Below are 12,345 nucleotides of genomic sequence, written 5' to 3' on the forward strand. Positions count from 1 at the left end.
CGGGTAAGCGGGATGTGAAATCCGTCGCCAAGTGGCCGTATCTCTCTTCTTTCGTTTTCCCCCTCCCTCTTTGCTTTTTTTTTTTGTTTTTGAATCGGCTCCCCGTCGTTGTCCAACCCTGGCCACTCGCTTGTTTGACGGCTTGTTGATCCTTTGAAGTGAACATGATCCCAGAAAGGTTCTCGTCCAGGTCAACTAGGAGCATTTGTCAAACCCTTGCTTTCACACGTGTGCGTGTACCCGTATGCCCGTCATCTACCAACTCCCGACTGCCTGGCTGAGGAGCAAAGGACGAGCCGAGATGAACATTTGGAACATGAACCAAGCGATGATGGCAAGTTGCAGGGATCAAGGCTCCAGTTCGCTGATTGCCGTGGAGTCGTATACCGTGACAAGGATTCGTACCGTCTCGCTGCTCTGGGCCTCGTACTGTGCTCCGCACTCTGTCCTGCAGGGAGTGGCCGTGGCGTTCAACTGCGAGGGGAGGCAGAGTTGCACGAGTACTCACTCGTATGGTTCAAGTATGCACTGGCCCGGGCCAACGCTGAACATGGCCAATGCATTCATTGTCTATCCGGCATCAAAAGACTCTGAGCGGGCTACTGCATCGTGTACTCGTAAGCTGCGAGGGTGCTGTGGCGTCGTATCCAGCTTGGTAGCTCAAGCAACGAGCTTGTACTCTTAGTAGTACTACTTGGCACCGGTACAGTTGCAGCAGGAGTATTTTGCAGTGATCCATGGCGACGCAAGGGACATGGACCTGCAGGCGAAATTATCCACCCCGGGTACGAAGTGGCTCCTCCACTATACAGCAGAGTAGAAATGTCCGCTCGGTTCTGCCTTGTCCTTCAATGCGCTTCCCTGTCAATTCCGTCCTGGGGGGGAGAGAATGCCTGCATCGCTGGCTGAGCTGACACGAAGCGAAGATGCTGCCCGGGGAAAGGCCAAAATAGAAGGGTCGAGACAAGTCCATTGCTGCAGGAAGAAAAAGAAAAGAGAGAAAAAAGCGTGAAGCCATCAAGAAGTGGTCTGACATGCTAGTGGACTGCACTGTACCTAACTGTAGCTACAGGCACCTACTCAAGCTACTTGTAGCACCAAAAGGCCCGGCAACCAGCCCATTGGCAGCTTGCGACTGCCCACGACGACCAAAAGGCGGCTCTAATCTGCGCCACCCGCTGATCTGGCGCCGTTACAGCACTGCACCTCCCCTCTCTAGGCCCAGAGCGCAAACAAACTTGCTCTGCGCTCGTCCTGTAGACCTCCCAGGGCTGTTTCAGCTGCAGCTCGCAAAATCAGACACTGTCTCGTCATAGACAGCCCGAGCACGGAGAGTCATGCAACACCATTGATGCAGCTACCGAACTGTATGTACCTGTGCCTGCACGTCTAGACACTAATCCATCATCCACAGACAGACAGACAGGTCTCTCGTTACTCAAATGAATCCGAGGAGGATGCAGTTCACCAAGAAACACGGCCAAGGCGATACCACTCCTGCTAATTGCTCCGTAGGGTCAGTCCGAGATTCCCCTCCATAGCGACCTATCCTCAACCAGCGCAGACAGACAAAAGGCTACCAATCGCTCTAAGCCCGTCGAACCCATGAGCAAAGCTGAGCTCAAGCAGAATTACGCCGCACTTCTTAGCGCTTCGTATGTACAAAAGAAAGCGCCGGCTCCGCAAAGCCCATCTCCCATATTAAACCTGCTGATCCCCATGGGACTTCTCCACCGAGACTCGGCAATCGAATTTGCTTTTTGCTGCAGCCTCTCGGCGACCCTAAAAATCCTGGGCCGACACTAGACATTTCTAGCTGACAAAAAAACTTGGTTTGCCCGGCTGGTGACCGGACCAGGACGCGGAACACGGCCCACTGATGTGGTGAGCGAAACAAAGTAACCTGGCCAAGTTGTCTTGCGGCTGTCGGCGTGGAGATTCTTCGTAATATCAAGTAGTACCCCATCGAGTGGCTTCCGATCAAGTTCACATTAGAGACATTGCTTGCCAGCCTCCCGCCAAGACCCAGGCCAATGACACATTTGCGACTTGCTTCATATACCGGAGTAATGTGCTCCGCCATCAATCAACACAACACGTATGCCCGCTAGCTGCGGCATGCCCTGGTTGTAATGAGGTTAGGCCAGCATGCTGGATAGCATTCATCATTTCGTGATCGTAGTCTTGTAGTGGTTTGCGTAGATGAGCGGGAGATGGGCAAGAAAGTAAGATGGTATGTCAAGATCGACCCTATTATTTATAGATATGTATCAAAAATTCTGAACAGCCCCGACACTTAGTCTCCAATCATCACCACCTTGTATGAATGTTAATACTGCATCACAAGGAATAGAATAGCTGTTTCCAAATAGATATAGTCATAGCACTCCGTAAATGTTGAGAAGGCGACAGCTCTGTCTGCGTCGTGTAAATCATGCCCCAACTCCGAGGATAAAATCCATATGCCACGATATCACCACCCGCGCCCATATCCTCTATTAAGTGCCAAAAGTCGAAGTATATATCTCGCCCAATTTTGATCCGCCGTAGCAGATGCGCCGAGACAGTAACGTAATGTCTCTTCCATCATCCATGCTTTCTCATTTTCTCATCATCTCCTTTAACCCCTTCTCACTTATTCTCATGCACAGCAGATTCTTCCTTTACTAAAAGAAAAAGCATTAAGAAAACAACAAAAACAGAAACGAATACTTCATGACGGGCAGTTGATAATGCCATTACCAAACCCCAGTAATCTTGATATCAAGTTGAGGAAAGGCTGCAGTCGCGAGGCTCGTTCAGTCCCTCAGTTAATTAACCACAGAGAACGGCAGCTTCTCGTCTCTCCCGCGTCCTGTGACCTGCTCCGCTTCTATCTGTAATCTCACTTTTGTTGTGTGTTAGTTAATACCGATAGCATCTTGGGAGGGCAGTTCTTACAAGTGATAGACATAGCCAGAGGCCGGTATACTTTCCCCTACGAGGCCAATCTCTCCCCAAACAAGCAGGAGACCAATAAGAAAAGAAGGAAAATTACAAGGTATTTACACGAGATGCGACCCAAGGAGCTCCCGACAAACGCGGACGCCAATCCTTAGGCCATGCTATTGTTTGTGGCGAACCTACTGTCCGCCTGGCAAGATTATGTTTCAACGCCTAGCAATGCCCGTTCTACATGCTCCTCCCAACTGCCAAAGGAGACGGGGAAAAAAAGAAAAATTGCTTGAGAAAGAAAGGGAAAGGGAGCCAAGAGGAAACTATACTGTTCACCTCTTCTTGGGGAGAAACGGGTTCGGTTTCTTCTTCTTCCTTGGACCCTGCGGTATTTGTGGATTTGCCTGTATCACCACTGTCAGTAAAGCCGGAACATTTTGGATCATAATCATAATCAACCATCACTCACATTACCATTCGCTGCAGCAGGACCTGTTGGTGGCGCTGGTCTTGGCATTGCTGGAGGGACAGGATTGATAACTGGCGGAGGCCGTTCTGGCGGCACCATTCCAAGCAATGACATCGCAGAAGGGTCGGTTGGGGGTCTGATAGGCCTAGGTTTCTGGCCAAACTTGCCCATAAGACCACCGCTTGGCCGCGAACCGTCATTCGCAATCTATGCCCTTGTTAGTACACTTCTTGGGCACATTTCCATACGTAAAACATCTACTTGCCTTCTTCGTTACTGTCTGGCCTGGTTCAGAAGAGTCCAGCGGTCGCTTTTTGGTTTCCATACCGCCTGATGTATGGATAATTGGAGGCCCGTTTGAGCGCGGCATAACCGTATCTAACCCAGACGATGTTGTTGGGCCCGGATTTCCGCTATTACTAGCGCTGGGGGTTGCATCTGCAGGGTCATTACGAGAAGCATCTCTCATGACAATATCCATCTGCTGAGGGGGTGGTTGTGGGGGGTTTGTCGGGGTTGCAACAGCAGAGCTTCGGCCGGATGATGGCGTATATGCGTTTGGCTTTGCCTTTTCAAGCGGGCGTCGGAACATGGAGAGAATATCACCCTTTGTATATCGGTCTCGGTCTTGGGCGTCAACGATCAACTTGCGCCAGAACTCTCCCTGGACAAGAGCTCGCGAGTCACCTAGAATCCACAGCGATGACTTTGCTCGTGTCAGACCGACATTCATACGGCGAATATCCGTCATGAAACCAATGCCGCCCGTGGCACTAGCTCGGACGCATGAGAAAATGATGATTTCACACTCTCGTCCCTGGAAAGCGTCCGTTGTGTTGAACTCGATGATGTTGGTAATGTTTTCGCCATACCGGGCCTGGAAGCGAGACCGCAATTCGTAGAGTTGTGCCTTGTAAGGTGTTATGATACCAATCTTTCGCGTCAAGTCACACTCGTGGTAGTCTCTGCTAAATCTCTCGTACATTTGCAGCGCCACCTCAAGCTCCCTTGTATTGACAAGCGATTGGCCCTTTCTACCTTTCTCCTGTACACCCTCGACGTCGAAAAATCGGTAGGGAGCAAACAGGGTGTCTTTATGCCATGGAGCCTGGCGAAGCTGAAGCATATCCTGGCCATCCTGTAGTTGTGACTCGTAGAATTCCCTGCTGGGAAACGAGCTGATCTCAGGGTGCATTCGGTACTGCATGTCAAGCAAGTGAATCGACTTTGGGTGATTTTGTTGCATTCGGACAAACAAGCTCTGATCGTAGCCAAACCTAGCCGCAGATTGCGACAGAACTGTGGGAGGCAATTGCTTGGGATCACCGACCAGAATACACTTGCAGCATCCGTACTTCAATGGAATCAAGGCGCTCAGCTCCACGCACTGAGCCGCCTCGTCAATGATGACTGTCTCGAATTCCACGTCCAAGTTTCGGAACATTTCATGTCCACTTCCGCTGAGTGTCGCGCACAGAACATGGGCAGAATTCAGAATCTCCTGCTGAATCTGTCGGCGACGTAGTTCCATCTCACGCGCGATCGAGTTACCGCTGTCTTTGTTAGCGTCGATCTGCTTTCCGATCTGTATTTGTTTTCGCTTCAGCTCATCAAACTGCCTTGATAGAGAGTTGTGCAGTGATCGGTCATCCTGGTTGCGAGACTCGTCCAATCTTGGCCTGAGCTGCGCTAATTGCTCCTTCAGCTGGGCAGCCTCTTCGTGCAGTTTGTCTCTATCCGCTTTGGCTTTGTCCTTGGTTGTATCCCCTTCGAGACGGGCTTTCACTAGCTCATCTAGGGTAACGTCTTTGACAGCGGCGTTAATAGCTTCGCTTCTTCCCAGACGAAGGACGTTGATGTTTCGGGTTTTGCCATTTACTGTCTTGATGCCACTCTTCAATCGAAGCACCAATTCATCTACGGCAGCGTTACTCGGTGCACAAACAAGAAGTTTCTTTGGCCGGGCCTGGTTGCCCGCAGGGGCACCGATAGGCCTCACTGGAACACCAAGAGGAACTCCTGCTGCAGCGAGAGGAGCCTGTGCAAGCTGTTCAGACAGAAGAGAGCCAACCATTGCTACAATGGTCTTGGTTTTTCCTGTACCGGGGGGTCTATAGTTTTAGGGAAGAAAGAAAGTCAGCGCATGCTAAAGGGAAGAAGAAGAAAAAACAAGAAAGAGGAAAGGAGAAAGAAAGAATAGGAACGTCAGTGAAATGAAATATCATGTCCTTACCCTTGGATCAAGGTGAATCCATCATTCTCTTGTGCGCCAAGTACGGCGAGGGCTTGACCTCGATTTAAAGCCCAATTATCCATGTAATTGGATACGCGCTCCTCTCCGTAGCGCAGAATTGGTGACGGTTCTGCCTTCAAGATCTCGTCCATGAGATCGTAATACTGCAGACTCTCCAGGGCGGCATACTCTCTCTCTATGGTCGCCATGTTGGTGATTTTCACACCATATACGGTGGCGCCAGGGGTCAACATGGGCGAGAGTTGATTATTACGAGAAGCTACGCGATACGTCACCTCGACGGTGTCTTTTTTATAAGTGATACGATGGACTCGGGCCAGACAATGTTTTGCAGATTCATCCACCAGGGGATTTTCTGCTTCAGATACAAGGAGAATGTCGCCCTCAAAGACACCACGATCTCGCTGTGGGGTTACGGGCATTGTAAACGTCACTTCCAGGTAGCTGTCGACACTTGCGCGGCTGGCAATCTTCATGCCAAACGACTGGGTGGTTATTTCGTCCTTTGATGTGACAAAGGAGCGCCAGGCCTCAGATGCAAGCAACGGGAAGAAGGTCTCTTGGTATGACCTTGGGTCCACGTACTTGGTAGCGACCTCGGAGGCCTTGGGGCCGTTGGGAGGGTCGTTACCACCATGGAATATATCCCAGGCGAGGATGGTGTTGTGAAGTCGATCCATTGGAGGGATGAGCCGGGCTCTCATCTCCTTGACGGAGCGCTGCTGTCTGGCCTTTTTTACTGGCTGGCGTAGTTTATCTTGCAGGGCTTGACGGCGCCGCTTCTCAGCGTCGGTCAAGGACTTTTGGCCTCCCGTGCTCAACGCAGCAAGCTGATTATCGGCATCCGAATCATCGCTGTCAGCCTCGGATTCTTCGTCAGAGCTGTTGACCATGATTTCACTTCTCGAATGATCCTTGCCGGTGAGCCCAAGGCCTGCAAGGCCTGAGCCTTCGCCTTTGACAAACTCCCCACGAAGCGCCCTGGCCCGCGCAATGGCCTCGGCATCTCGCTTTGCCTTTTCCAGCTTTTCTCTTTGTCTGCTTTCCTTCAGGGCACTTATAGCTCTTTGGTCGGGGAGTTTGGCGGCCTTTGCTCTGGCTTGGCGTGCCTCGATTTGTTTGAGCAGTGGGTTTTCGACTGATTTGCTAAAGTCTAACACATCGTCTCGGTTGGAGCGACCAAGTTTGGACGTAGTAGCAGTAGCCGACGATGAAGCAGTTGCAGGCGCCGATTTGGACCACGCATCAAGTTTGCTCTGTTTCTTAGACTTGTCCTTGAGTGCCTGTTCTTGGCGTTGCTGTGCGCTTAGCCCTTGTTGGTAGATCTGCACTTCGTCATCGGTTTGTCCCAGCGCTTGAAGAAGTTCTGCACGCTGCTGATCGGTCAAGTTTGTAGATCGTACGTATTTTCCTGGGGTAGCTGTTGGCAGACATGCATCTGTAATGAGCTTGCGAGAGCCCGCGTTGATCTCGAGATCATTCTCTTGAAGTCGTTTAAGGATTTTGCAGAGAACGCGAACCGTAACATCAACAAGCCAGCGATCCTTTAACCGAATCATGTTTTCCATTCCACGAAAGTTGTCCTTTGCCGGAGCCAGGATCTTGATCATCATGTCTTTCTCACTCCGACCAAGCGCCGTCGCGGAAGTAAGCAAGCCATCCTCAGCAATAAGGGCTTCGGCGAGCTCCATGATCTCTCGGCAAAATTCCGTCATGATGGCATTCGGGATGTAAAAAGACCACGTCTCAATGTTCAGACACGCCTTGGAGACGAAGCGCCACTGCTCATTCCACCAGCGCAAGACGGTGGCGGCCGATTTAGAATCTAGAGTTCTGACTCGAAGGACTCCCGAAGACGGGTCTGCGAGACCCCTGAGAACATCTCTACTCATGCTTAGAAGAGGTTTGATCGGGCCCCATGGGAAGGGAGGGCGCAGGACGCGTTCCAGAGACCAGACAATAGATGCGAGAGTCTGGTCTGGGTGGTGTTGTGTCATTTGTTCCAGAGCACCGCTTCGAGAAAGTTCTCCAGTCCAGCTCTTCAAAACTTCCGCCGAAGCCTCTGCAAGATCCGAGTTCTCATGCACGGACAAGGCAGTGGTGACTTGGAAAGGTAATCGGTCAGCATACAAGTCATTCAAGTCAGTAACATCAAGCTCTGAAATGCGGCCGAGTATCCTGGCAAGCGCGTCTGCTGTGTCGCCAAGTGCCTTGTTAAACGTCTTGCCAGACTCTTCGAGCTTGTTATCACTCTTTCGTGGCCTGATCTGTTCCACCGCAATAAGGGGTGCCAAGGATACAAAAATATCCTTTGCGACGGAGACTTGGTCAGACGATGTATCAAACATTTCCAAGACCCCCTCCCAGAACGCCTTTGAGTTTCTTATGATGGCTGTTTGGAGCTGCTTGTTTGCGTGGATGGCCTGGTATTCCTCAGAAAGCAGTTTCATGTCCAGCTTCATGGCGGCACCCATGACTTCTTTGGCAGCCTCGGCAACCTTGAACGTAGTCCAGCCTTCAATCTCTCCATTTCGGCCAGACGACTTCATATTTGCTAAAATCAGGCCGAGGTGCTTGACGACAAGACTCGACGCAGCACTGGCGTAGAGATGTGTACTTCCCGATGCAATGAGTGTCTCTGGGTCGAGAAACGACTTCATGGTGAAGGTCAACGCATCAAAGCCAGCGCGAACGCATGCGGCTTGGCCAGGTTCGCCAATGCTAGAGTCTTTTGCCAGTGTTTCAAAGAGAGTGTGCATCAACACCTCGCAGGCGTCGTACCTGCGATCGCGGCTGAGAGACTGGAGCCACGGCTGGATCCACGAGGTAGGGAAAGGTGTAAACTGGGACGCAAGGTCGACAACAGACCAACAGTCTTCTAGGGACTGTCGTAAAAGAGTCTTGTAGACGGGGCTGCCGAAGAGCAGATCTGCAATGACATTTGGGCGAGCGTCACCAACGACGTCCCAAAAAGCCTTGGGGGATTTCTTCAACAAGCCACACAAAACTTTGATGGTGACCACAAGTACACCTTCGGATCGACAGAACTGGATGTGTCGGAATAGCAAGTCGTAAATGTTGAAACTCCCGGATGGAATTTCGAGGCTGCGGAGGCGGCTCAAAATGATTTCGTTGTTGAGTGTCCTGAGAATACCTTCGAAGCCTTGCCAGAAGCGTTCAATCTCCAGATACATTTCGCTGGTGGCTTGAGAAAGGTCCTTTTTGCTAATATCGTCTATTGAGCTGACGAGGCCGTCGTTAACAGCCCAATCAAACTGCTCCTCCGTCATGGCCCCGCTGTCAATGTTCTTCCAGTTCTCTGCTGCCCATCTACGGCGGTCTTCGTTCTTCTGGTCAAACAGGAAATAAGTCATTCCTGGTAGCGGATCTTTAGTTCCGAGTTTGAGGTACGTCTTTCCCTGCAGGCGCATGAAGACATATTGAAACACGGCCCGTTGTTCTGCGTTGGCCAGATAGGCCACACAACATAGAGCCTCGTAAACGGCGAGGTGGACCTCTGTGAGATGTTCGCCAAATTGTGACTTCTTGAAAACAGCGCCGGACTCTTCAATCTTTTCTATGAATTGCTTCGCCCAGGTCAGATTGTGGTCGATTCGATTGACGTCGAGGTTTACTAGCAGATCACGGATCTGCGCAACAGCTTCCTCGTTCCATCGCCTAAAGCCGAAGAGGTAAGCGACTGCATGTGTATCATAGCGAAGGTGTGGTTCAACTCACTCTGAAAACATTTGGAGATGGTGCTTGCGCTTCATATGCCAGTTGAGGACACATTCGGGGCAATATTTGAGACAGTTCTCAAGCCTCCCAGTAAAATCTTCCAGCCATTTGCCAGCTTCCTGCTTGTCGAAGCCAAATATCAAGCTGTTCCAGTAGGTAACCTCGATTCGCTTCTTGCTCTTTTCAATGCGACTCTGCTTCTCCTCGTTCGAAATCCTGGAATCGGGGTCGTCGAGGGTCTTGTAGTTCTCGTCATCCTCGTCGCTGATTCGTGGGCAGAGGAGATGGCACTCTGCGGGGATCTGTTGGAACTCTTCGTACCATTTCCCCAGCACCTCGTTGATGTCGGCCATTATATCGGACTACCAGCCAGGCAGAAGCCCATCGCTAGAAGGTTCATCAAACAATCTAGGGAAATGAAATGCTGTTTATGCACGGCTCTTTGCTTCCCGTTAGAGCTGGCGCTTGAAGAAGCAGAAAGGTGGTGAGATATAAAAAGAAAGGAACGAATGGGAACGCGCCCCGGTTACACAGAAAAGGCGAGAAGACGAGGCGAGAAGCAGAGATGGAGAATCGAAAGAGATGAAAAAGCAGAGAGAGATCGCGAACAAGGACAAAGAAAATGTGGAGTTCAATTGGCAAAAAAAGGGTACAAGCGCGAGTAGTGCAGTGGTACATGCCCCTCGTGCAAGCCCCCAGTGACGACAGAAGGTAGCACAGGTACCCTACCCCAAGTCTCTCAGAGTCTGATACTCCGTACACGGGCGCAGAAAATGGTACAAGATTGAGGAGCTCAGTGATGGGAAACCACTTACTTCCTCAAAAAAAGAATTCTCGTGGTGAAGAAATAGGATAGTGAGAAATGGCGGAAATTACAGCGCGTATGGCTTTTCGAGTGACCGCTCTCCGCTATCTCGTACCTTGACCTTGCAGAAGAGGTACCTGCAACTTTGCTGACTGGTACCTGGGCTTCTCCAACGCGCGACTTACCCGCAGCGATCCGCGTCTACAGGGCGCTTGCCGGGATTTAAATGTTTGTGTTTGCTCAGTGGAAAAAGGCATGTGCAAACAGATCGGGAAAATATGCCGCCGAATCGCCCAAGATCGGCAAACAAAGTGTGACACGTCAAGTGAGACTCGGTGATAGGGAAATAATGTAGTTTGAGGAGAGGGAAAGAGCAGCATCATTTTTGTTTTCCTTTCAAGCTTTATATGTTTACCATGGCAACCGCTGTGGAACATCATGAAATAGGTACCTGTAGTAGACGCAACTATGACGGTGTAATATAGGTCATGGTGCTTCCCTCTGCGAGCACCTGTAGCTACCCTACAAGTAGGTACGCGATTGTAGACTGCAACTTCACCACAGCAGTGAATGCAGCGTAATGCACATGGATACTAGTTGGCACCTATCAGTATCTTCGTGGATTTCTTTTGTGCAACAATAGTTGCGGCATGACTCAACGAGATATCTTACTTGCAGAGGAGTCAGGTCAAAAGGACACAGGCGGCTGGCGACATTAGCGAATCCTTGAACTCCCTTCGCTTGGCCACAGCTTTTCAAACAACTTCCTCACTTTTTTGTCACTTTACCTCAGATTCTCCTCACTTTGACATCGCAATTCTGGATATTTCACCTTGTTGCTCATAATGATTGGATAGATCGATAACCCCTGTGCAACACAATTTATCATTCACCGTGGATCTCCCTCTCGACTTCGCCTCTATGCCCCAGCTTTAAATTGCTGCTCTTCGCACGATAATTCGGGCATTTCTCCCCTCTTCTTCACCTTCATCCCGGCATCTACTGCTATTTCCATCTGCTAATACACGGAAATACAGCCAATGCAATTCCCTCCTCCCTTCTCTCGACATGCCGCCTCTGATAGTTATCGACTCTATCGGGGATGAAGATGTTCAATTCTTGACATCACGGATTGCCGCTTCCGAGAATAGGCGAAGAGCCACATCGTCGGCTACACTTGGCCGCGGCAGTGACGAAGAGGTTGGAGACGAAGAAGGAGACGTGGAAGAGCTGGTGGAGCTGTTTGAAGAAGAAGTCATTGACCTCACTGGGCACGAATTAGAGAATGGCGCCTATGGTCAGCTTCACGAAGGCGAATTGCCCATAGAAAAGTATCGCGATCCTCGTTCAGGGGCTCAATTCTCTCGTGGAGACTTACTGCAGGTTCGAAATGTCGACCTTGGGACTTACGAAATCGACTTCGTTCAGATCCAGATCATCGCACGGGATCGCTGCGGGCACTACAAGATTCGCGGAATCCCCTTTGTACGGACGAGGAAGCTACAAGGAAAGCTGCCAAAGAAGGTCAATGAGATATGCATGATACTTCACATTCAGAGACGGGACAATGGAGAAGAGCTCCCTGCGGTCCTCGTTGATGTTCCCACCACCTCGATTGTCAAGAGACGAGAACTTGTCATTACCAACGCCGTCTATCCAGAACACTGTTACAATGCAGCTGGTCTTGGCTTGCATGCTGTAAACGAAGAAGCGCAACAAAGATGGGCTGAAATTCATGGTAATCTTGTCTGCCGCTGGAAATTTACGATTTACTTCACCATGCAGCGCCAAAGTCGGGCTACAAGACCAGAAGAAGAAGTTCTCGAGCGTGTCCAATTGGACGACGTACCAGCTTCAAGATATCGCGTATCAGACGAGACACTTTGCAACCAGTGGCGGGGTGGACGCACAAAGGGAGGATCGTGGCACCCGAACAGGTCCGGAATTATTGATCTCGAATTGCGGTCTTATCACGGAAGCACGACTCGAACTGCAAGCAACAGACGGACAGGACAAAAGTATACATTCTTTGATTCCTTTGCCGGGGCAGGGGGTGTATCTCGTGGCGCCAAGAGCTCCGGCTTCAAAGTCCAATATGCCGTGGACAAATGGGCTGATGTCTAGCAAACATATCAGACCAACTTT

The 12,345-nt window shown here is 50.6% G+C and overlaps 3 protein-coding genes across 3 annotated transcripts; 2 read left to right on the top strand and 1 right to left on the bottom strand.

Annotated features, from left to right (window-relative positions):
* Positions 1–244: 244 nt before the first annotated feature.
* Positions 245–1,806, top strand: TRIVIDRAFT_200963 (uncharacterized protein; the record flags this gene model as incomplete). The annotated part of the gene is made up of 6 exons (XM_014101407.1): positions 245–617; positions 710–785; positions 1,317–1,367; positions 1,415–1,516; positions 1,560–1,655; positions 1,770–1,806. The coding sequence occupies 6 exons, from the start codon at positions 245–247 to the stop codon at positions 1,804–1,806; spliced, it is 735 nt and encodes a 244-aa protein (XP_013956882.1).
* Positions 1,807–3,388: 1,582 nt separating this feature from the next.
* On the bottom strand, positions 3,389–9,748 carry TRIVIDRAFT_191377 (uncharacterized protein; the record flags this gene model as incomplete). Its single annotated transcript, XM_014101408.1, has 5 exons — positions 3,389–3,610; positions 3,681–5,514; positions 5,637–6,795; positions 6,838–9,335; positions 9,396–9,748. The coding sequence occupies 5 exons, from the start codon at positions 9,746–9,748 to the stop codon at positions 3,389–3,391; spliced, it is 6,066 nt and encodes a 2,021-aa protein (XP_013956883.1).
* Positions 9,749–11,268: 1,520 nt separating this feature from the next.
* Positions 11,269–12,324, top strand: TRIVIDRAFT_221941 (uncharacterized protein; the record flags this gene model as incomplete). Its single annotated transcript, XM_014101409.1, has 1 exon — positions 11,269–12,324. One exon carries the CDS (start codon positions 11,269–11,271, stop codon positions 12,322–12,324), a length of 1,056 nt encoding a protein of 351 aa, XP_013956884.1.
* Between the last annotated feature and the right edge of the window lie 21 nt (positions 12,325–12,345).

This window comes from Trichoderma virens (genome assembly GCF_000170995.1).
Source record: "Trichoderma virens Gv29-8 chromosome Unknown TRIVIscaffold_6, whole genome shotgun sequence".
NCBI classification, from domain to species: Eukaryota; Fungi; Ascomycota; class Sordariomycetes; order Hypocreales; family Hypocreaceae; genus Trichoderma; species Trichoderma virens.